Source organism: Salvelinus alpinus, chromosome 32 (assembly GCF_045679555.1).
Source record: "Salvelinus alpinus chromosome 32, SLU_Salpinus.1, whole genome shotgun sequence".
NCBI classification, from domain to species: domain Eukaryota; kingdom Metazoa; phylum Chordata; class Actinopteri; order Salmoniformes; family Salmonidae; genus Salvelinus; species Salvelinus alpinus.
Genome location: NC_092117.1, coordinates 14,997,850 through 15,021,756, shown reverse-complemented (window position 1 = coordinate 15,021,756; position 23,907 = coordinate 14,997,850). Strand labels below are relative to the sequence as shown.

General features: G+C 46.7%; 2 protein-coding genes across 15 annotated transcripts in view; both read right to left on the bottom strand.

Moving 5' to 3' along the window:
• LOC139562633 (bifunctional heparan sulfate N-deacetylase/N-sulfotransferase 2-like) overlaps positions 1-1,361 on the bottom strand; it is a 177,180-nt gene extending 175,819 nt beyond the window's left edge. The window contains exon 1 of the mRNA XM_071380463.1: positions 1,198-1,361. The gene's annotated coding sequence lies outside the window, so the exon portion shown is untranslated. The remainder of the gene's footprint in view (positions 1-1,197) is intronic.
• A 1,561-nt stretch (positions 1,362-2,922) lies between these two features.
• LOC139562632 (zinc finger SWIM domain-containing protein 8-like) overlaps positions 2,923-23,907 on the bottom strand; it is a 33,431-nt gene continuing 12,446 nt past the window's right edge. For 3 of the 14 annotated variants that reach the window (XM_071380448.1, XM_071380450.1, XM_071380449.1), the window contains 22 exons: positions 22,657-22,810; positions 21,551-21,645; positions 19,648-19,820; positions 16,096-16,203; positions 15,331-15,412; positions 14,812-14,932; positions 14,496-14,697; positions 14,253-14,428; positions 11,947-13,705; positions 11,646-11,754; positions 11,344-11,468; positions 10,910-11,225; positions 10,581-10,736; positions 10,163-10,385; positions 9,755-10,044; positions 9,354-9,628; positions 8,725-9,222; positions 7,270-7,468; positions 6,879-7,082; positions 6,601-6,720; positions 6,073-6,251; positions 2,923-4,130 (listed from right to left, as the gene is read on the bottom strand). In XM_071380448.1, coding sequence (XP_071236549.1) covers positions 3,927-4,130; positions 6,073-6,251; positions 6,601-6,720; positions 6,879-7,082; positions 7,270-7,468; positions 8,725-9,222; positions 9,354-9,628; positions 9,755-10,044; positions 10,163-10,385; positions 10,581-10,736; positions 10,910-11,225; positions 11,344-11,468; positions 11,646-11,754; positions 11,947-13,705; positions 14,253-14,428; positions 14,496-14,697; positions 14,812-14,932; positions 15,331-15,412; positions 16,096-16,203; positions 19,648-19,820; positions 21,551-21,645; positions 22,657-22,810 — 5,768 coding nt within the window. In that variant the 3' untranslated portion in view covers positions 2,923-3,926. Of the gene's footprint in view, positions 4,131-6,072; positions 6,252-6,600; positions 6,721-6,878; positions 7,083-7,269; positions 7,469-8,724; positions 9,223-9,353; positions 9,629-9,754; positions 10,045-10,162; positions 10,386-10,580; positions 10,737-10,909; positions 11,226-11,343; positions 11,469-11,645; positions 11,755-11,945; positions 13,706-14,252; positions 14,429-14,495; positions 14,698-14,811; positions 14,933-15,330; positions 15,413-16,095; positions 16,204-19,647; positions 19,821-21,550; positions 21,646-22,656; positions 22,811-23,907 lie in introns of all 14 variants that reach the window. The other 11 variants (XM_071380452.1, XM_071380457.1, XM_071380461.1 and 8 more) reach the window with 11 other exon arrangements.

Below are 23,907 nucleotides of genomic sequence, written 5' to 3'. Positions count from 1 at the left end.
TACATTACTTATCAGGACATATTCCAAACAATGGTTTCGAGCCTATCAAGTTAACACTGCTTATCAGAGCAAACATAACTTTACACCATTGTTGCTGTGGCTCTTTCTGCCACGGTATCCACATCTAAACCAATCAATGGCGGCCACTTCAATCTACTAACTTTCATTCAATAACCAAAGATCATGTGGTTCCTTGTGCCATTAATTATTTGCCCCTCTCCTGGCAAAACCTCTTCCACCGCCTCCACAATGTTACCTGAGTCAACATATCTGGAACACCGTGCAATGATTTGGCTAGTTGAGTGTTAACATGGTGTAAGTATGGCTAACCAAACCTTTCCATATTATCTGATACCTAAGGAGCCATTTTATTCTCGTTTATTAATGTCAAATGTTAACCAACACTGAACTGGCAAATCAGATTAACCAAAACAGCAAGCTGACGTAGGAACACTAAACAAGAAATCCATTTACCTTCGGCCAGTGCATGAAACACCAGGTCAGGAGACATGTACTGTACGCATTAGTTAACACTATTAAAAAAAAACATCTCATGATGCATAGCTATAAGCTAACAGTGCAAAGGTCATGACAAGTTAACGTTTGTTAACGCGTTAGACAGAACAATGAGCCAGATCTCGCGCCAGATAAACCAAAAAACGCGTGAATGAAAAAAAAAAAAACATTTCAAATGTATTTAAATAAGAGATTAGAATTGGATACAACAACAATTTGTCATACATTCGTCAAACTATAGATAACTACTGTTACATTACATAACCATAATAGCTACTAATGTTAGCTAGATTACTGGTTATGAAAACTTTTGCATGCAACACAGTCCGCCATATGATTCACCACTAACTAGCTAGCCGCTTAATAGAAGCTAAGCAAAGAATTACAGCATCTCTTTAGACCGACTAGAACCAACAAACACATGCTGCTGGAATTGAACAAATTGTATGTTTTCTTCATAGTTAAAACGTTACTACCGACACGAATACAGATGTCCACGTCGTTCGCATAAAATTCAAACAAAATCAACAGGAAAATCCTCAGTCCCAACTGGCACTGACATATAGGTAACGTTAGCTAGCTTGCGAGGTTAGCCTACCGGCTAACTAGTGTTGCAAACATTCAATGGGCTTCAAGTTAGAGGACAGGCAAAATATTCAAAGTAAATGTTTTTTCACTTACCAACGTACGTCTTTGGAAGACAGCTATCCACACGAAATGCACAATGACAGAAAATATGCAAATGCTTAAGTTTCAAGTCTAGTTGACAGCATCGCTCGTGAATCCGCCATCTTCATTCAGCAATCGATGTATTCTGCCGAAACTCCGGAATGAACCATACACAGCGAGCAGAAGGGAGATTTGGTAACAGTGGACATCCAAACGATAATCTGGGGAAATGACTCTGATCGCAGGAAAATCATTGAAATGACCCAATTTCAAACATAATTATGTTGGTATTCTTAAGATTATAATGCTTGGTTTTTAACCCCCATAACACATATGTTTGATGATACCCTTGTCCCGACAGAGAACACCCCTGAGCCTCTTTCAGGTTTACCTTCACAGGTGGGGCTATATATACACACAATGAACAAAACTATAAACGCAACATGTAAAGTGTTGGTTTCATGAGCTGAAATACAAGACACCAGGAATTTCCCATATGCACAAAAAAAACTTTTTTCAAATTGTGTGCACACATTTGTTTACATCCTTGTCAGTGAGCATTTTTTTACTTTGCCAAAATAATCCATCCACCTGACAGGTGTGGCATATCAAGAAGCTGATTAAACAGCATGATCATTATACAGGTTCACCTTGTGCTGGGTACAATAAAAGGCCACTCTAAAATATGCAGTTTTGTCACATTGCCACAGATGTCTCAAATTGAAGAAGTGTGCAATTGGCATGCTGACTGCAGGAATGTCAACCAGTGTTTGTTGCCAAGTAATTGAATGTTAATATCTCTACCATAAGCCACCTCCAACGTTGTTTTTAGAGAATTTGCCAGTACGTCCAACCACATACCAAGTGTAACAATGCTAGCCCAGGACCTCCACATCAGGTTTCTTCACCTGCAGGATCGTCTGAAACCACCTGGTCAGCTGATGAAACAGGAGTATTTCTGTCTGTAATAAAACCCTTTTGTTGATAAAAAACTAATTCTGATTGGCTGGGCCTAGCTCTCAAGTGGGTGGGCCTTTGCCCTCCCAGGCCCACTCATAGCTGCACCCTTGCCCAGTCACGTGAAATCCATAGATTAGGGCCTGATTGATTGATTTCCTTCTATGAACTGTAACTCAGACAGATCTTTGAAATTGTTGCATTGATATTTTTGTTTAGTATTTGATAAGCTGCACATTATACAATTCTGTAATTAATACGAGACCATAACATACATTTTTCTCCAACGCAGAGTACTGAGCCATGCTACTCCTTTTACTTGGGTCACTAGAGGACAAAAATCTTGATAAAATGCTAACTTTGGTGTATGAGCAGGTAGCAAGTGTAGCAATTGTAAAACATTGCAAATGTGTCTTCCTATGTAAACTGCATTGTCTTATGAACCACCATTTGGGAACCATTCCATGAAAGCCACTTTGAACGAAATTTTGGGAATTAAAGATTAACTATAAATGTCGAAATGAACTCAGATTAATTAGCCAGACTACTGGAACTCGATCATAAATTACCCTATGGTTCCCTCTCCTGGTCATACTGTGACAGACCAAAGAATGAATTTTATGTCATACGTTTTCATTTTGCCAGTCAAATCCATTGGAGTTTGTGGTCAGAGGATTTAAAATAAGTAGACTATTTCTGATTTACATTAATAGGTGGTTCAAGTGTCAATTTTTGTACTCACTTGCACTTTCGACCCACGTAAAATAAAATTACAGCAAATTAGTGTTTTGAATTACCTTTATTAAGTAAACTCTACATTTCAGTATTGCTTTATCCAGGTTTTTTTTAAATTCTAAATTACCTCTTGCAATCAGCAAAATGTTTATTATTTTTTTTCATTTTTTTTTATTTTTTATTTTTTTGGTCCAGCCAGACTCCTGTGTTTTCAGACCCAAAACCTCATACCGCTAAATTGGAAAAGGTAACCCACACAAAACTCATGTTAACACTCGCTCATTCTCAAAGTCCTCTCTGCATACACGTTATTCTATACAAAATATCAAAAACAAAAGATTAAACAAAACACTAAAAAGAATCCTCACCCGTACTCAGATAATTTTCTTATTACATTTCTTTTTTCAATTATTTCAACAAACTGTTTTTTGTCTTGCTTTTTTCTTTCTTGTTTAAACACTGTCAGAAAACCTAAAATTCAGATCCGTAGTGACTGGTGGAGGCTCACTCCCCCAGGACAGAGGAATGTTGCAGTATGAATCTGATTTGCTCAGTGGTTTCAATAAAAGAACCAACTAACATCAACAACAAAATAAATGACAACTTATACACCCCAAGCAACCATAAAGCATCCTTCGTGACAGCTTCTGGTAGGAAAGTTGGGAGGATGAACATGAGTTGGGAATATACGTTACAGGAAGTTACAAAGAGACATGAACAATGATAAATGGGAACTGCAATTCAGTCACAAACAGATATAGAAAACTACATAAACTGATCTCCATTCAGCTTACCTCAAACTGTGTCTCACACACCTATGACATCTAAAAGGAAATGGGGGTTGATTGTGCTGCCTGTGTGCTGTGTAGGGTGTGTACGTCAGTGTACACAAGGAGATGGGTGACGTCAGGTGAGCGAGAGGCCAGAGAGGCGAATGGAGAGAGCGTTCGATGCAGGGCTAAGGGTCGATGGAAAGAGACAGAGATCGACAGGGCTGTGGGTTTGTGGGGTGGGAGCGTCGTTCCTCTCCCACTCCACTGCCCTCATAGTCATGGGGAGAAGGTGGCCATCTCCAGAGAGATGCGCTGCCACAGCTCCTTCGTCTGCTTGCCCCTCTTCAGGTTCTGCAGCACGTCGTTGAACTGCATCATGCCCACAGGGGTCAGGCAGAAGGCCCCGCGGGCGCTGCGGATGATGTTGACAAAGTCGTCGTAGTCGGCCGGGGTCAGGTGGATCAGCCGGTGGTGGATGTACTGCAGTGGGAATGGAGAGGGGGACAGAGGATCAGATGGACTGTAAGTCAAACAGGGCACCAAAGGGTCATCTACTTTACTACTTATGTCAAAGTTAGGCACAGAGATAGGGCACCCAGGGCTCATCTCTTTACCCAAATTCAAAACCAACGCCTACCCACAATGAATGGAGAAAATTGGTCTGATACAAGTATGGTAATAGCTCCACTTTGTTCTCTGAGAGACTCTGGGGAATCTTCGCCACATTGTGAATATCAATCCATTCAGATCTACACAACTATATAGGGGCTAGGGGGGTAGATATGGATCGGACAACAGTGTTCGGTAGGATACAGATATCCTTATGTGGTCCACTATCTTAATAGTATACCTTGATACAGACACCTTTAACTAGGTGGTTTAAATTATATTTCTGCTTCTGGACAATGTATTTCATACTGAGACGCGCTAGCATGCGGAGTTTAAATGGGTTAATTTAATCACATCCCTCCATCTCAGGGTTAGCCCTTTGTTAGGGCATTGATGAAGTGATGAAAATTCAGTCTTCACTCCCAGCTTTGAGCAGGTGCTTCATTTTTTACCTCTCAGGACAGATTCTGCATCATAATGAGGTTAAATTGCTAAATTATTAATGGGAAACAGAGCAGTTCAGTTTGCTCACATTGGTGCTGTTTAATGAAGTATGACTCAAAAGGGTAGACACTAACCTCTGGTACTGCTGCAATTTCAGACAGTAATTTCAATATAAGAACCACAAAAGTTACTCTTTTGACCTCATTTACCCGAGTTTAATATGAACAGGATGTGTTCTAAGGGGGAGTGAAGAACCAATTCCAGAGAAAGACATCACAAGACATCCATAACGACACCCAGCATATGGAATTCCTTCCCTTTCAGTGACTGAGGAAATGATTCATTGTCAGTCATGGTACATTTCCTCTTGAGTACAACCCCCAGATACCTCATCTCATTAACTGCCTGATGAGAAAGAGTGGAGAGCCTGTGTCACGCTGATATTGTCAGCGGACATCAACAAATGTGCCAGCACACACACACACACACTTGTGCGAGTGTGTGTAGAAATAACACATCATTCAGATAAGAGAAAGTCAGCTTACACTGGGGCAAATAGGAAGAGGTGTGTGTTACACTTTACAAAGTGAGAATTTGAACATTCACCTTTAAAGCCCACACAGCAGTTTTATCTAGCCTCGTTTAAAGTAGAAAGACAGTGACTCAAACCACAGCAAGGAAGCAAGGAATTCAGTGTGCACGTGCATGTGCATGTGAGCAAGTACAGAATCTCCAGGGGGCAACATGCCTTTCAACTTTGCAACTGTCACAGCCGGTTAGCCGCTTCCCCATCAGAGCAGGCTATCCAGTGGATGCACTCATGAGTCTCCCTTCTCCACGGTGTGTAGCACTCGGACTTCATCAACTATTTATGTAAGCTGTGAGAAACGCTCACTCTCCTTCTCCTCCCCAAGATAATACTCCCTCTGCCCTGCCAATACACAGAATACACCCACTCTGATCAGTTTCTAACCTAGTATCCGGATATAAAAATGTGGTTGTTTTGTACACTTTTATCCAAGGGGACAGACAACGTGTACACTCAGGATATGAGGTCCATGGTGTTTACCAAACAGCTTCGTGGCTAGTGAAGAGCTGGTGTATTTGTATGTACTGGTGAGATGTGAGCCCCTTAGCTGTTTACAGATCTGAAATAACTTGATAGGTGTGGGCAATATGGCAAAAATATCCCCTAAGTCTTGGAAGACTAGGTGAAGCCATCACCATTCACCACATAGCTTATACATACCTGACCAAGTGGCTAGGGGTTGTTTGCGGCCTGGGCTCTGGTGTTACCTGTCAATAGGCCTGTTGAAGGGGCTAAGGGAAGGATCTAGCGGGTAGTTTGCAGCCTGGAACCTGGTGTTACCTGTAGGTAGGCCTGCTGGCAGCGCTGCACCAGTTGGTGGAAGGCAGGCGTGCGGAGATGGGCATGGATGTGGGCGGGGTTCAGTCTCTGGAGAGCCTCCATGATGATCTCCTGAAGAACGAAGGGGCTGAGCACGCCCTTAGCCGCACCCACACAGAACTGGTACACGTAGTTCACGCCTGGAGAGGATGGGAGAACCGGGAGCATTTAGTATCTACTGACAGTTAACCTAAGTCTATGGCTAACATATGTTCTACTTTTGAATTCTGGCAGAGTGCCCTGTCATTTCAGTAAAATCCTCTCAACATACACAGAAAATGCAGTGCTCTGATATCGATATTTCTGTTTATGTGTCTTACTTAGCATTCAACTGTAGTCCTCACCTTCGTAAACCACCAGATACTGTTATGCTGGTTTATCAATAATTCAAATCTATAATTCCCAAAACACCGTAATAGATCAAACAACCACTAGAATCAAAGATGCCTGCAGAATGCCCTCTTCACCCCTGCCTCTGCCCTTGCTCACCTAGCCGTGCAGCCAGGCCCAGGAGCCACTTGACGTCCTCTGTGTATGGGGGGCTGCGGGAGAAGTTATTGGGGTGGTCGTTGTGAGCCCTCCTGCCAAGCATCTCCAAAGCTAGCATGCCTATCAAAGAGTCAGGGTTAAATATCACAGTTATTAACACCATCAATTAGTTTGAATCAAAAGCTTAACCATAGCAAATGATTGAACTGATATTCCCAGTGCATATACCATCTAGAGATGCTTATCATAGACACTTAAAAAGATTGGTTGTTCCTCACCAACTCTGTATGCTGAGTGCAGGTAGTGAAGGCCCTGCTGGCTGATTGGCTGGCTATGCTGCTCGTCTTCAGACGGGAAGGGGGCGCTGACCAATGAGACAGGCTGAGAAGACATTCCAGGAAGAGATGACCCCTGAATGGCCTGGATTGTGGCGCCTGAATGGACGCCACCTACTGGATAGAAAGGGGAAAAAGATGCGGCTCCTGAGAGTGCCATAGAGAGTCCATTATAAAACATCCAAGTTCAAACATTTTTTTTTTTTTAACAACCTCTGCTATCAAATGTTAAATAGAATGTTAAATAGGTTAAATAGATTATTATTTTACATCTATAGACATACAAGGGACAAAGGCGTGCATGCACACACCCACAGCAGTGGTCTCTGCTCACCTGCTACAGTGGTGCTAAGAGGCAGGCCGGTCTCGGTGTGATAGGGGTGGACGGCGATCTGGGTCATGGACGGCACGGGAACACCGGGGAAGGTGACCGCTGTCGCTGCCATGGGCGGATGGGGGCCAGTGGCCACTGAGAACGGGTACTGGGCACCGATAAAGGCCGGGTGCATTCCCTGAGAGGGCACACAGACACACTTAAAATTAGTTAGATGCTATTCTCTGTTGCAGTCCTGGGCCACTATCTTACGCCAGATAGTGCGACATCCGTCTGCACTGAGGGACGAGCAACACGTTGGAGTGACGAAAGACAATGGTCATGGGCTTAAAGGCACAGTGCAGTCAAAAATGTGATTTCCTGTGTTTTATATACATTTTCACACTAGGAAGTTGGAATAGTACTATGGAATTGGTGATAATTCCTGTAAGAGCTGTTTGAAAAGACTGCCTGAAATTTCAGCCTGTTGTGGTGGCATGGAGTTTTGCCTGGTGACAATATTAAAGAGAGTTCCAAACCTTTATTCCAATAACAGCTAGTTTTCCGTGTTCCCCTCCCCACTCAGACCACTCCCAAACAGCCCTAGCAAAATTATTGCTTGAGAAATTGCTATTTTTGAAGTCAAACACTATGGGTACACCGGTGCATACTGATCACTTGGCAGTGGTCCAGTTGTCTAGTTGAGTCGCCTTGAAACTCAGTGTCAATGTTGTCTGTACATCTTTCTGTCCCCCATTGATCTAATTTTTGTACTGTAAAAAACTTTTAATGAAACCAAAAAGTTAATAAAATACAATATACAGAAACAGGTGTATGAAATCAAAGTTGTAATAAAAAATAACAATAATAACAGTCTCTACCATCTGATATGCTCTGTGATGTTCTAGGGACTGAGAGAAGGCTTGCATCTAGTGTGAAGCAAAGTTGGGGGTGTATAGGGATACATTATGTCTTCAAAGTAGATGGAAGCTACAGTGTTTCACTGGAAGCCATAGTAATGATTTTCAACCAGCCTATTTCTGAGTTTATTTGTGATAGTAAGTACCGAGTGGTGCAGCGGTCTCAGGCACTGCATCTCAGTGCTAGAGGCATCACTACAGACCCTGGTTCGATGCCGGGCTGTATCACAACCGGCTGTGATCGGGAGTCCCATAGAGTGGCGCACAATTGTCCCAGCATCGTCCGGGTTAGGGGAGGGTTTGGCCGGCATTGTAAATTAAGAATTTGTTCTTAACTGACTTGCCTAGTTAAATATTTTTGTTGTTGTTGTTAAAACCCAGTAATAATTCAATTAGACTCTAATTGTCTTCTCCATGTCCATCTCTTATCAAATTCATCTCCCCCACTATCTCTCCCTCAGCCCATCTTATCAGTATCTCCTTGTCTCCGTCAGTCTCCCTCCCTCCACTCCCTCCCCTCCCTCCCTCCCATGATGACTCCAGACAGTCCTCTTACCTGTGGGTAGGCACCCCCTGACACAGGGAATACAGTGGGCCGGGGGACGTGCTGCAGTGGGTGCCCCAGGTACTGGGGGGTGCAGACTGTGGGTAGGTGGGCCTGGATGGTGGTGTAGGGGTGCAGGCCCTGGGTGTGGGGGTGGGCCATGGCCGAGCCGGGAAGGGCGTGTGATTGGTAGATGGTGGAGCCCACAGAGATGACGGGCACCACAGCCGCTGCTGTCACTGAGGCCGTCACCGTAGCGACGCCGGAGGAATCCATGTTGCCAATGTTGTCCATTACACCGTGGCCCGTCTCTGGGGGCCTCCTTCCAGCTCCACCGTTGGCCCCACAGCGTCCCGGGCCTTCACGCTGGGCCCCTGACACCCCTCCTACTGTCTGCTCATAGAGCCAGTACCACTGGTGGGCCACCTCAAACAGAACCTCAGGGTACACACCGCCCCCCTTGGCTGCCTCCTCTACAGCCATACAGGCTTTCTCTAGCATCACATTGTCCTGCAGGGAGAGAGGAGGGGAGGAGGTGAAGAAAAGAGAGCGAAGAAAGGATGAGGAGATTCAGGGAAAAAAGTGCATTATAGAGAGAAAATGGATAAAAGGGTAAAAGAATAAAAGGATGCCCAGCCTACATGAGTAGTCCGATGTGTCTTCTGCAGAACTGAAGAGTACCGGACATGTACCTGTTCCTTGCACTGCACCAGGGCCCTCTGGATCTCATTGGGGTTGAGGGCGTGTGCATGGGGCAGGCAGCTTAGGGCCAGCTCAGCCGCAGCGCGAACCATGTTAGGATCCCGCGCCCGTGATGCTCTGTCGGCCAGTGATGCCACCTCGGGAGGGGTGAGGTGCCCGTCCCAGCATTCCACTAGGATGTTGAGGGCAGCACTGCCGATCTCCATGGCCTGGCCTGGAGGGGAAGAGGGAGAGACATTCATTATAGCTACTACTGTCTCATGGACTATGAAAGAAGAAACTTCGCTTTTGGGGTGAACTATCCCGATGAGAAAGGACAGAGAAAAACAAAGCCCCTCACCTGTGATCCAGGAGACGTGGGAGGAGTAGGTCCTGGAGAGCCAGTTAGGTGAGACAAAGTTGTGCAGGCCTAGGGCGTACAGGCCGATCTCAAAGGCACAGAGGTGCAAGTTGCGGTGGGGCCCCTGGTGGCCTCCACTGGCTGAGGGCTGGGTGAAGATGGAGGTGGAGCTGTTGCCCCCGGCCTTGATCAGCACGGTCTTGGCCAGCTCGAAGTAGAAGTGGGCCGCCGCCTCCGACGGTTGGTTGGGCACATGTGGTGCATGGCACTCGGGACGACGCCCTTTATACCTAAGAGGGGGGCGAGAAGAGGAATGTTCAATTAGCATATTTTTGTGAATACCTTAGTTGAGTTCTCCAATAATCAGATGGCATCAACACGTGTATAGAATATGTAGAAGTCACTCACCTGCTGGTGTCTGTGCTCTTTGCTCTAGCTCCGCCTCCGGCCCTGCGAGAGCCACTGGATGAGGAGGAGCCTAGCGAATCAGAAGAGGAGCTGCTGATGCTGTCACTGTCTTGGCCCCTCCCCCAGGAAGCTGCGGCCCAGCCCCCTCTGAGTGGGCGTCGACTAAGGGTGGGGGAGCTGTCTGAGGTGGTCTCAGGAGCACTGCTGTCGATACTCGCCATGCCTGGGACAACAAGGTAAAAACCCTTAAAACTCAAACTTCTATCTAGTCAGCCACGTGTCAATACTACCTCTAGATGGCCATTCGAGTCATACAATACACCCTGTTCAAATGCAGTGCACACTATACAGTATAGGCTGTTATTTGAGAGACAGCCAGTGTCTTAATCTGAGGTTGAGGTGGGGTTGTCATGGTTACCTGTGTGTTTCTTCTTCTGGCGGACAGGAGAGCCCCAGCAGCGCCCGCTGTATGCCCCCCGTCCTCCCAGCGCCAAGCGGCTCGGCACTGTGCCCTCTGGCTTGAATGGGACAGCCTCACTCGGCTGGTCACATGACGCAGGCTGGACACCATCTGCTAAGACAATAAGTTATGTATCGAATAAGTTGTACATCTAAACAGTAGTAACAGAGTTGGATTAAAACAATTCCTTCCATTTTCAACAAATCTGTTTCGCATAGGTAGGGTAACACCTCATGTTCAGTGCATCACAGGTAAAGTATGTCATTACCACCCAGTCTGTGTCTCACCTTGCTCTCTGGCCTCACTGACACACTCTCCGGCTGTGGAGTTGTTCTGCACCCCACTGCCCGCCAGACCCGCCTGCTGTCCTGCCGCCCCCCCAGCAGCCACCGCTTGCAAGGAGGAGGAGGACCCGGCTGCAGCTGTGGTGTTGGGTGCATGTTTGGACACCCCTCCGGTGGCACCTCCGTGTCCGTGAGCAGTGTGGGTAGCGTGCTTGGACGGGCTCCTTTGACTGCTGGCAGCTGGCTTGCTGGAGTAGAAGGAGCTCAGGGTCTGGGGCTTGTGGGTCTGGCTCTCTCTGTCCAGCAGCTTGTCCAGGATCTGGAAGGTCAGAGAGAGAGGGTGAGTCATCCACAAGCCTTAAAATGCATTCAAAAAAATGCATTAATATGTTTGTTGGTAACTAGTTATTCTACTGGCCACAGTGCAGAAGGTCTACCTTTTTCAGCTTGCTCTGGTCATCCTTGTATGTGATCATGAGGGCCAGAGCCAAGTCTCCTTTCTCTCTCCTGGTCCCCTCACACAGCAGAGGATGCTCTGCCTCGCTCACTGTGGTCTTCATACCTACACCAGGGGGTTAGAAAGATGAAGACAGAAGCAAAAGAGTTCATATGTTTCTAAGCCAAACTAGTACCAGGACGTTTTCCTATTTAAGTATCACTAACCTCAACACGGAACCACTAAATGGCGCCTGCCTCTTTCTGAAGGTGTAAATGCAAAAAACCTTGTGGTTGATCTTACCCAGTGCTGCTACAGCCGCCTCAAAGCCCAGCTCCTCATCTCCAGGCATCTCGTTGTTCCGATTACGGCTAGGCGGACGGGAACCTGTGGGGGACACAACTGTACAAACAACATAGAGAGGGGGACGAGGTGAAATATAAATGACTGGAAGTCTCACTTGTGTGATGACTGCATGACGTGTAATTCAGATCAATTATCAAGTAAACGTTATATATCTGTGTATGTATTGTGTGAGCTCAAACAGAATCTCAATGTGGAAGGAAAAAACATGGCAAATTTAAAATATGTAGTGAGATTCACCTGGGGTACACAGCACATCAAATATGAAGCTGGCCAGCATGAGGGGCAGGACGGGCCTGTAGTCACAGAAGTTCCCGTCTCGGAGCTGCTCGGCCCTGTCCCGTATGGACGTCATCTCCACCAGGCCCAGAGGGATTTTCTTCAGCAGAGCCACCACCTCTGACTCCTGGTAGGCAAGCTTGACCTCCAGGGCCTTGGTGGAGGCTGGGGGCCTCTGCAGCTCCAGAGAGAACATACCCGTGCTGAAGGCCAGGTTGTGAAGCTCCAGCCTCTCGCTCAGCACCGTCAGCAGGAAGGAGGTCTTAACCAGCGTGTTGGTGGCCACCTGGGTCTGCCTGCTGGTGGACACCTTGCTCTTCTTGCCCTTGGTCTGGGGCTGCTCCACCTTCAGGTCTGGAGGGTTGGCCAGCAGGTCTCCAGCCAGCTCCACTGCCAGTCTGCAGGCATCGTTGCTGTAGCCGTGAGCGTGGAGGGCCTCTGCACACGCAAACAGCACCTCCATCTGGCCCTCCTGCTCCAGTGGCTTGATCCCAGCAAAGATGTCTGGTTCCTCCTCGTTGTTCTCCGACACTCTCTCTGCCCCCTCCTCATTAGCTGAATTCAGAAAGTAGGCCTGGTAGTCATCCTCTCCTACAGGGTCTCCTCCTGCCCCTGCTTCTGCTGCTCCCTCTGGGGCCTGATTGGGCAGGGCTACGGCTTCGGTGCCAGTTTCTCGGCGGGCACCACGCGGTGACTTGGCAGCAGCTGCAGTCACGGTAACAACCGAGGTGGAGGGCCGAGCGTCTCCAGCGATGGCCGCCTCCTCATTTCCATTCATCTCCGCCTCCACATTCACCACCTTCTCCACGGTAATGGCTGCTTCCACGATGACAGCAGCGTTCTCTTTGGTGGGGAAAGCGGGCTGGGGCTCAGTGGCAGGCAGGGTGGCAGCAAGGGTGACCCGTTTGCCCTCGAAGGCGCGCTCCTTGGGCGTGTTTCCGGCCCCTTTCCCTCCCCCACTGTATTTGTGTGGCTCTCTGAGTAGCGGGCTTGGTGAGGGCAGCATCTCAGGCGGCGGGGGCATGAAGTCAAAGGTGTTGCTGGCCTCAGCACCCAGCGCCAGACTGGAGCCATCATCCAGGCTCAGCTCGGCCATGTCAGGCTCGAGGGAGCTGTCCTCACTGCTGGTGCGCCGCTTGGCCGCTTGGTGTTTTCCCCCTACCACTCCTGATCCCCCAGAGGACGACTTGCCCCCCTGGGCTATCTTAGCCTTGCCCCCAGTGGACGAGGAGGAACCTGCGCCTTTGTACATCCCCTTACTACTGCCCTCCTCTAGAGAGAGAGACACACTGCCCCCTAGCCGCACTAGGACCCCTCCTCCGCCCCCGGCCGACAACCCCTTCCTCTTGCTCACGATGGTCTCTTTGGGCCTGACCGCCACTTCTTGTTGGGGACTTCTGCCCTTGTAGTCTCCCCCACCTCCCTCAGAACTGCCAGATCTCCCTCCTCCATGTTCAGGGGGGTCTCCAGCCAGGCCAGCCTTGGCCCCTCTCTGCTGCTGCACTGCCCTGGCCCAGCAGAAGGAAGCGCTCTTCTTGTCTGCACTGCAGTAGGTGATGCCTGGCAGTGGGTAGGCCACCTCCCAGTTGAAGTAGCAGGACTCCACGGCTGGCTTGAAGCCCTGGAACAGTTTGTCCAGGGACTTGCGGTGTTGTCCTCGCTTCACGATCTCAATCACTTTCAGATGCCACTGCTTGAGCTGGGCAGCCAGCTCCAAACGCCTATGGGATGGTGTAAAAAGAAACGTAGACACACATTGTTATAGTCAGTCAAGGAAACAAGGGCCACAGAGCAGAGACGATAGTAACAAACAAGCACACACACAGACCATTATTCCGATAATTGCCACTAACTGAAAGACACACACACAAAGAGCTTTCTGCAAGGAACTGACACGGTTGTTCCTTATTTCGCTTTCTGTCATTGCGTCTCAAAGAGCTAATTTAACACAGTGTCGAGTGAGACCACATAGCACTCTAAAAGCAAAGCAGCAATCAGGTCACAGTGGATCAGGAGGATGCCCTGGTCTAATACACTCAATGTCCCAAACACTTACTGCTCTAACCAGATGAACTTAACAGAGCCTCAAAAGAGTGTATATCAACCCAACGCAGACAGATATAGACATGGGATGGGTTGTGAAAGTGAGAATTGAAGGTAAGAGAGACAGGAGGAGTGCTGTGTTGTCAGTATTAGACACTATTCTAGTTGATGTAGGAAACCAAGGCTAAGTAAGTGTTAGACAGGAAGAAAGGGAAGTGACCTCACCTATGAGGGCTCATGGTGGGGTCTAGGACAGCCAGCCTCCACAGAACGACCATCTCATCACACATGCTGGCGCAGGCGTGGGCTGCCACCTCCGACTGCCCGTTACTGCGCCCCGTGTGCCCGCTGGCACTGCTGTGGGATGCCGACGTACGCACGCTGTACCACCAGCCAATGATCTGAGGAGAGAACAGTCACCTCTGTCCTATCATGTGTGAATAAGTATGTATGTAACGTGTGGGTTACCTGTTCATAAGTGAGACACTGCTCAGTGAGGATCTCTAGTAGGGGTGCAGCATTGCTGTCTCTCCTCTTGAGCATCTCCCTAACGATGGACAGGAGGTTCCAGATCCCCTCGGGCTCCCGCCCCCTCAGCGGCCTCAGCAGACACGCCCACTCTGCCGCCGCCGGAGGCTCCGTGGATGACAGGTACATGGAGTTGACGTCACTGCACCGGGAGAGAGGGAGCACACACACAGGTTAGCAAGTAAACTTCCACACATTACCTGCGTCCTCTCCGTAATATACCTGTTACCTTTGACTATGCCAGTCTCTGTCTTACCTGAAGACAACAGGAGAGGGGCCACAGAACTTGTGCAGAGTCTTCTTGATGTTGTCACTGAGCGTAGACTCATCTAGATACCAGGTGCTCTGATCAGAGGCTGAGGGGCCAGCAGTGGGGTCTGTACACAGGAGACAGGGAGTAAACGCAAAGCCAGAGAAATGCAATACAACAAACATACAGGAAATGTCAAGATGCTGATTTAAGCTGATAAATTGGGAAACACATGTCATGTGAGGGCCATCTGAACCACTTTATAGCATGCTCAAACCACACATATATACACATGAGCAAAACGCCCTCAGGCCTCTCTCTCTACCATTTGCACTATCTACAGTTGTGGGCGTGGGACGCAACCTCTATCTCATATTGGTGGCGGATGTGGTGAGTTACACCCCATACAATACACAGCACTTTGACTCATTATCATCGTCTCCGATCACATCATGAACCCTTGTGAGAGAAGTAGAGGCTGCCCCCTGCAGGAGGCAAACAGAAGTGCAGGCAGGCAGGGCGTACCGGGAGCCCCACACACTGTGTTGATGGCTGTGGACTGGGAGGACAGGAGCTCATCCAGGAGCCTCTGGGCTGTGGGCAAAATCTGGAGGAGAAAAATAACAGATCAGTTTTAATGAGTATGACAGAATCTGTTTCAGATCCATTAATGATAGGTTATGACAATCGGTTTCGCCATTGTTTCAGGGGTGGGGGGGCATAGCTTCTCATGGCTACTTGTTAAATCCTACGTTTTGAACACAAGGCTCTAATTACAGCTAAGAAATACAGTTGGCCTTAGAGCTGAGTAACATTACACTGACCAACACTGCACTATTGACTGTAATACATAAGGAGACAATGCAACTACTGTGTTCTTTATCCCAGTAGCACAAGGGGCAGACAAAGGGAGTATTGAGACTGGGCCTGTTACAGGCGGAGCATAGCTACCTCTACAGACCTAGCCACTGGGAGGTAGAACAACATTGTTCACACATTCAACTGAATGTATTTTTGCAACTATTGGTGATTTCAGTAGATAAACAACATTATCTAAATGTTTTTGAAGAGCCTAAAGGGATTGAGAAATGTGTCTAGGATTCTATGCACAATATATGGCTTTGCTAATACAACAATATTTATATTTACACATTTGAATGTAACTTTCAGTGGTTGAAACTTGCCTCCTAGTTATGATGACCCTCCACATTGAGATACCCAGCCAACCCATTATTCCTGAAGTGAAGCTAGCAGATAATCTAACCAGTTAGTGTGGTGCGACAGTCTTACCTGTTGGGGAAGCTCACTGATGAGGTACTGGGCAAACTTCTGCAGCTGGTCCCTCTGCAGCCGGGACAGGGACTCTGACACGGGGGCTCGCAAGCACACTGCAGACGCCTGGCAGACAAACAGAGGAGTGACAGGCATTAGTGTACATTTAGGATCTCACCTTGCTCGGTTTCCTGTTCACACAGTGAGTTTAAATGCAGAGAATTAAAATATAAACTGAAATGTAGGTGTGCAACAAACTTCAAGTTCGGGGGTCGTACAGCACAAGACACCACTACAACAGAAAGTGGTTATAATATACCTCACATTAAAATAAGACTAGAGAGACGGCAAAGAGAGAGAGAGGTGGTCTGCTACTACTGTGTGGTGAATGGGAGCGGAAACACTTGGGATTCCTGGCCCAGGATGGAGACATGAGAAAGGAACAGAGGGGATGATATAATGATGATGGGCCGAGTATGTTTTAATAGCCAGGGGAAATAGCACAAACAGCAAGATAGGGAGGGACAGCGGCATGCTTGTGCTCTAATAGCCTGCTAAAGAACATTTCATGGGGAGAAGCTATACGGACATGCCTGGTGCCTAAATGGATGAAGTGTGTCGCACAGCTGAGAGTCGAGTGTGGACACGAATCGATACGGTTCAGTAAATCGTTCTGATATGCCCTTCGTTTATGCTGGCTAGCTGGCAACAGCATGGTGCTAGATAAAACTTATGAGAGAAAGTGATGTGTATTTTGAAGGGCGAGGGAGAAATAACTTGTAGCATTGGTCACCATCTCCAATTTGTTCCATCCCACTTCATTTTATTTTGAGTAGGATAGCAGCCTACACGAGAAATAACATATTGGTAGTAACCATCTGAATGTCACAGAGATGCAGCCTATACTGCTCAATGGGGAGAGTTTGCGCTGCAAACCGGCAACGCGGGGCACAGTGTCCTTCGCTCCCGCTTGCCGCAGTAAGGAGAGGGAAGTAGCTAGATAGTTTAGCCAATATAAGGCCAGGGTGACAGCTAAAGCGCAACATTTATTGTCGTGATTTTCACCTGAAAATGTACAACTACGGCATTAACGTCTAACGTTACATTCAAATAATAAAAAATAAACATAACAATTACTCCGATAAAAACAGAATGATTCTAAACACTCCCAAGTCCCAATTTCAACGTTTCAAATTCTCACCGAAGTTTCTAGCCACAAAAATAAACTAGCTAGCTTGCTGGAAAGGGCTCATCGGGACGACTGGCTAAACTGAACTCGACTCTTGCTTGGCAGACAAACGTCATCCATTTGGGCACCAGACATATAGCCTCTCCCCATTCCAAACTCATTAATAGGATTATATCATCAGCAGCAGATATGCCCATTGCCAACACACTCCCCCTAACCCCCAACTTTTCGGTGAGGATCTTCTGCTGATCTCTGACCAAAACATTTCAGAATAAAATGCTTTGAGATCAGAGGTTATAACAGATGGATCAGTTCTTTAGGGGTGTTAATGTACATTGCTTCACACACTTAACAGTCAAGAGTTCTGTGCTGCGTGTGTGTGTGTGTGTGTGTGTGTGTGTGTGTGTGTGCTTGGTATTTATCGCATTGTTCTTCTGGAGTGGTTTCATAATGTGCAACTAATTGAGCACACTCAAGTTGAACTGTGTGCGTGCGTATGTGTGTGTGCATGTATGTGTGACCAAGCGCGCTAGAGAGGAACAGGGAAGACGCAGAACTGTGGGTTCAGTCTGTGGATGTATGTTTGAGAAGATACACATTTAGACAACTTCTTGTTGAAAGCACAGTGCCTATATTCTGACACACCGTGTGAACATGCTCTCAGGAGACACAGAATTTCAGGAAATAAAAAAACTGGTTATTAATAATGTATTATTTCAAAGCTACCTACACCCTACGGTTCCCCATTTGAACACAACCCCCCAAAAAACTGCACTAGTGGGTCTGTATTTCTCACAATACCTGTAGCAGCATTCATTTGAAGACCTCTCATGATTTGATGTCCAACCCATGAGAGGGACGTGGCAACTGTTGCATTCCCCGCTGAGTATTTGGAGTGATTAAATCTGTTTTGACTACTGCATCGCTCTTTTGTCATGGCAAAACGTCACCTCTTATGGCAAGTAAGTGGACTGAATAAATGGAAAGGTCTAAGCATAACATAGCCCCCATGGCTTTGCGAGAATGGCGTCACCTAGGGCGACAGGTTTTCAATATCCACTTTCACAAAGAGGGTGAAAAGGCCGGCCTCCCATCTGGGCCTGAGAGATGTTAATTACTTTACAGCTAATCCACCCATTCAATACAATAATGGTTAATGAGGGTCCATGTGTGCCTGATAAAAGGTCACAAGAAAGCTATGGAGGTGTGTGTGCATGCCACAGCCGCAGAACAGGTGACAGCCGGAAGTGGGAGAAGACCTACACAGCAGGGAGTGCGGGTATGGCTATGGGAGACTAGGCTCTCTCCTGGACTGATAATTACAGAGAAAGATATAGAAAGAGACAGATAGGGTTGTTCCCCAGTGGAAAACAAATATGAGGATTTGCAGAGTTTAAGATCAATGTGATTTTCTGATTCTGATCTTATGGCATAATCCACTTTTAGTGCCATGGGATCATATGATCTCAGAACATCTGAACATAACGTCAATGGGTGAACTGAGCCCACACACTCGTTCATGCCAACACACAAACTCAGACCTTGCAAGACCCACCTACACTGTGATATCAGTAGAGAACAGACAGTCCTCCACCCAAAGACATCAGAGCCTCCCACACATATACACTCATAGTGCCTCAGCACTCTCTTACACCCTATGAGTCACAGATAGACAATTCTGTACATATATACAGCAAATCTGTAGGCTATTTGAATACATACAATGTATTCGAACAGTAATGTGTTATATAGACGGTAGGGGTGTTTACCAACAAAACCGATATATGTGCAACCACGACTTAAAAACAGACACGGTTGGCTTACAATCAAAGGATTATTACATTATTATTATTACTACACCTAAGTAAGCTATATTTCATCTGCAAATGTTTTGGAAAAAACAAATACATTTGCCCAAGAAGCACTTGTTGGTTGTACAAATACATTGTTACAGTTTTTGGTTAGCTGACTAGCTAACCCTAGCCATATTAGCATAGACGTGACAAGCATCAAAACACCTCAAAGCAAGACATGGTATTAAGAACAAATACAACCAGCTGAAACAAGTCATCTACAATTCGCCAAACAACAGCTTCTAGTCATTGTTGCTAGCAATCTATGACAACAACACAGAGCCTTTGAACTCGGAGTTGCACACAAATTATTGTTGTGACGTTGTCAACCCATCTATAGGCTTATGGCTTGTGTCTGTGCCAGGTTTGGAGTAAAAGATCCTAAATTGAAATGGAATTGACCGTTATCACAGTACTACACTAACTCACACACATGTATACTGTACTATAATTGCAGCACAAAGGTGTATAGGTGTATTCATGTGGTAAGGCGGTGTGATTCATGTTGTGTCTGTACTCTAAACTCACGTTGTGGATCCTGAAGAGGCAGAGGGCCACCACATGGGCGCACCACTTGGCCCCGGCTCCACAGGTGCAACTGCAGGAAGTGATGCGGCAGCGGTCGAACATGACAGCCACATTGTACGCCCCTTTTGATTGGCCAGCCTGGGGCGACACCACGGTGGCACTGAGGTGGAAACCTTTGAGAGAGAGAGAGAGAGAGAGAGGGAGCGAGAGAAAGAAATAGAGGGGATAATATCTGCTCTGTAACGTCCATCTATTTGTCTGTGTCGGACAATGAGACTGGAGCAATGGAATGAGAAATACAGTGTTATTATGATAAAGCGGAGGTGATGGCCGACACTGTGCAGCAGCAGTGCTGTAATGCGTCCTGAGCCTGGGCTGCCAGACAGGAAATGAAAGGCAGTTATTTCCATGCACATGGAAAGACTAGGAGATAGGAGGAAAAAGAGGGAGAGGGGGAGGTTGCCCAAAAGCTTTTACCCAATGGACAGCAGCCAGCATTCTCCTGGTGAGCCCGAGCCGGCACAGAGCAGGAGGGGAGGGTAGGAGAGGTGGGGGAGTAGAGGAACGACTCAGAGTAATTGTTCCAGATTCAACATATCAGGACCCCTTCAGTCAGCCAAGCTCTGTTCCTGCTCCAGTTTCTCTGCTCCTACCTGGCAGTCTCCAACTCCTCCTCCACCTCTAACCTACTTCCTTTCCCCTCCTACTTCCACTGGGAGACAGGGTTTCCATTACCTCACAATGAACTCTAATGTGTTTAACCTAATACAGCACTGACATACCCTGGGCTCGCAGGAAAACAATGGAGGCGCACTCTGCAGATGAAGATAAAGCGCTTGCTTTCAAAATGGTTGTAAACATTTGAATCAGAACCCTTGGTTCATTATGAAAGTATTTGAAAAAGCTAATATATGCCCGTCCAAGGTTTAATACAGTGGGAAAGGTTACATCTCTAGATATCTGCTTTCAGCTACCCAGAATTGTCTTTAACATAACTTACAAGCATTAATCACCAAGCCACTATCGAGCAGTGCAAAAAGGGGCATTTCACTGCAATACTTTCTGATCCTAGCTGGCATCTCAGTGATGTTGAGTGTAATAGATGAGTAACCCAATCATTATGTAGAATGCTCAGTGGATTTCAGGCAGGCTGCTTGGCCTGTAGTTAATCCTAGGTGCTGTGCCCATTGAAGTGGTCCATGTAATAGCAGGTCTATGCACTATATTTCACCCCTGTGGCTTCATTCATTGACCTAGGAAATGTCTTAAATGGCACAGTACAACAGCAACATTCCTACACGATTACGCTACATCAAGTTCTCTTTCTAGTAATGAACTGAGGGTTGGCAAACTCAATGGCCACATACCCTGACTGGGAAAAACCTCTGGGTCCTAGTGGTAGCCTATCACCACCAGAGTAGTGCGCAGAGGTTGTCGTGTCACAGGGTCAGGAAAACTCTAAGCCCTAGTGATGAGCGGTGAGAGTGGCGTGGCGCGGACTGAGCTCTATCTGTTAGAGCTGGTGAGTGAGGCTCCGTTAGGACCATTTAGGGCCATTAAAGCACATGTAATCCTCACACATCCTGCCTGCCTCCCTGGCCGGCTGCTCTAATCCAGTCATCTGGGATGAGCAGAGAAATGCAGAGGCTCCACCCGGATTCCAACACAACTGAGGTGAAAACAGCATCTGACCTGGGATAAATGTTCAACTAGATAAATGCATAACTAGTTTTTGAAGCCCAAAGCACAGAGTGAGTGTGGGGCTGTGGAACAAGCCTAGCCAATATGTGACCAAAACAACTTTATGGAGGTTTGTTGGAGGTTTGGGAGAGTTCAGCCTTCCGTGCTGCTGTTGTCTTAGAGCTGTGGTGGAATTAGGTGATTGACACTGCTCATTGCTCACCTATCTGCAGAGGGTCTTTGACAGCCCTCATCCTGTACAGCTGCTCCCCTCGCTGGAACTCATCAGGGCTGCCGTTAGCCAGACACGAGTACAGCCTGCATAGGGAGAACCGCAGAGAGAGGGGATGAGATCAGAGAAAAATTAAGATACATTAACTTCTCCAAATACTATGTCCCCTCTGAAGTTGTGCTAGCTATTTGTATAATGCGTGAGTGGTCCCCAGTATTTGGCATTAGTGAATGTTCTGAGTGATTTCATAAATGTAAATGAGTGGGTGTGTGATAAGCTGAAATGGAATGGGATTCCAAAACAGAGAGAGTACGATGTACAATAAGCCTCATGCCATTTCATTTCCTTGTCATCCTTTAAAGGCCCAGTGTAGTCCAAAATGTTATTTTATGTTTTATACATATTTCCACACTATGAGGTTGGAATAATATCTGTGAAAAATAAGATAATGCCCTTTTAGTGTAAGAGCTGTTTGAAAAAACTGACTGAAATGTTTTGGTGGGATAGTTTTGGCCTTCCATGTTGTCATCACCATGCGGTAAATTAGTTAATAGACAAATAAGAAAGAGTTCCAAACCTCTGCCAATAACAACTTATTTTCACTTTTCCCCTCATTTAAACTACTCCCAGACAGTCCTAGCATAATTCTTACTTGAGAATTGCCCTGTGCTAAAAAGCTTTTCCTTGTTGACAATTTTAATTGAAAATCACAGTAGGTACTTAATTGTTAACCAGAAATAATTTGATATTGAGATAAAAACAGTTGCATTGGACCTTTAACAACAATCCCACAAAGATCAGTGTGTCTCCAGATATCTCTGAACATATTATGGAAATCCGAGACGATCTCAGATAGACTTCAGAGCGCGTGCACAGTTTGGTTTTAATATCCTTGTGGGTAACAGAAGTCCTCACAAGGATAGTAAAACAAGTCAAATGGGACATTTCGCCAGTCCCCACAAGGAAAAATGCTATTTTAGACTTTAGGGTTACAATTGGGTTAGGTTTAGGAAATAGGGGTTAAGGAAAATAGGAATAAATGTTATGGTCCCCACAAGGATAGGAAAACAAACACGTGCGTGTGTATCCAGCCTCACCGGATGTCCTCCTCGTTCTCTGGGAAGCTCCAGTAGGCGATGCGGAGCTGCAGCTGCTCGGGGACAGGAGGGTAGACCTTCTCCACCACCTCAAACGGGATGTGGAATGCCACCTGCTTGGCTGATAGCTCCACCAGAGGGATGACCTGACCATCTAACAGACACACAGAGAGAGAGAACCAAACATTGAGTGAGTGAGTGAAAGTGTGTTGGAGGGAATATGTGTTAAAATGCATGTAAGACAGAATAAAACAGAATAGAAATATACTGTGTGTCCCTATGTTACAATGGTAATTCCTTTTGTGCTCTGCTCCGAAGGGTTCACCCAAACACACCACACAGATGGAAGAAGGAGAATAAGCAAAAGGGTGCTGGTGTGTGTGTGTAACAGTTAGGGATCCACTATTAACGTGAAATTTGGATAGCCACGCTAGCTTCACCCTCATGTGGAGGCATCAACAGTCAATCCAGTAGCGGCTGGAAGCTATAGTGAGCTTCGATTGGTCAAGCGCAGCTGCGATATCGCAATGTATTTGCATAAAGTTCAGCTTTCCACAACTTAGGTCCTGCCCTGTTAACGCTCCCTCGCCATGCTTGCATCGCCCAACCACCCACATCGCTTCCATCCATCGAAAATGAACGGGGCTCTGTTGTTTCCTCGCCCTAACATGCTCCATGGTTCTCGGCCGTTAGTGTGTTGTGTATAAGACAGAAAGAGAGAGACACTAGAGAAACTGGGGAGTGTGTATGCTTTGTAAAGTGTAGAGTTTGCGATCCACCGAATTCGTATTGAGGACAATGAGGGCTGCCAAGAAAAATATGGGTCTCTAACTTTACAAACACAGACCTGTTTCCAGGCTCACTTGTCCTGCCATCAACAACATGAGGAAAGAAAGCAGTCTGAATAATGTCAACAACTGTGATGGCTGTGGTTCACATGGTCAGAAGCCATGGTCAACCTATCAAGGATGGGGAGGGTTGTAGTTAACTATTTTGACCGGTTGACAAAAACATTGCCTTGGTGCAAGTCTCCACACTCAACTGATGGGCCTGACCAGGAAAAACCATCAGCCTTAGTTGGGAGGAAAAACTCTGGGGTCCCCTGTTACAAGTCATGTCACGTGGTCAGGAAAACCTACTGGACCTACTTAGGACTTTAAAGCTCCCTTGGTCTCCGTCGTCAGAGAGCAGGACAGCTGCCAAACCTGCAGCCCGTTCAGGAGCCTATCCTGTCTAGCCTGATGGCTCACA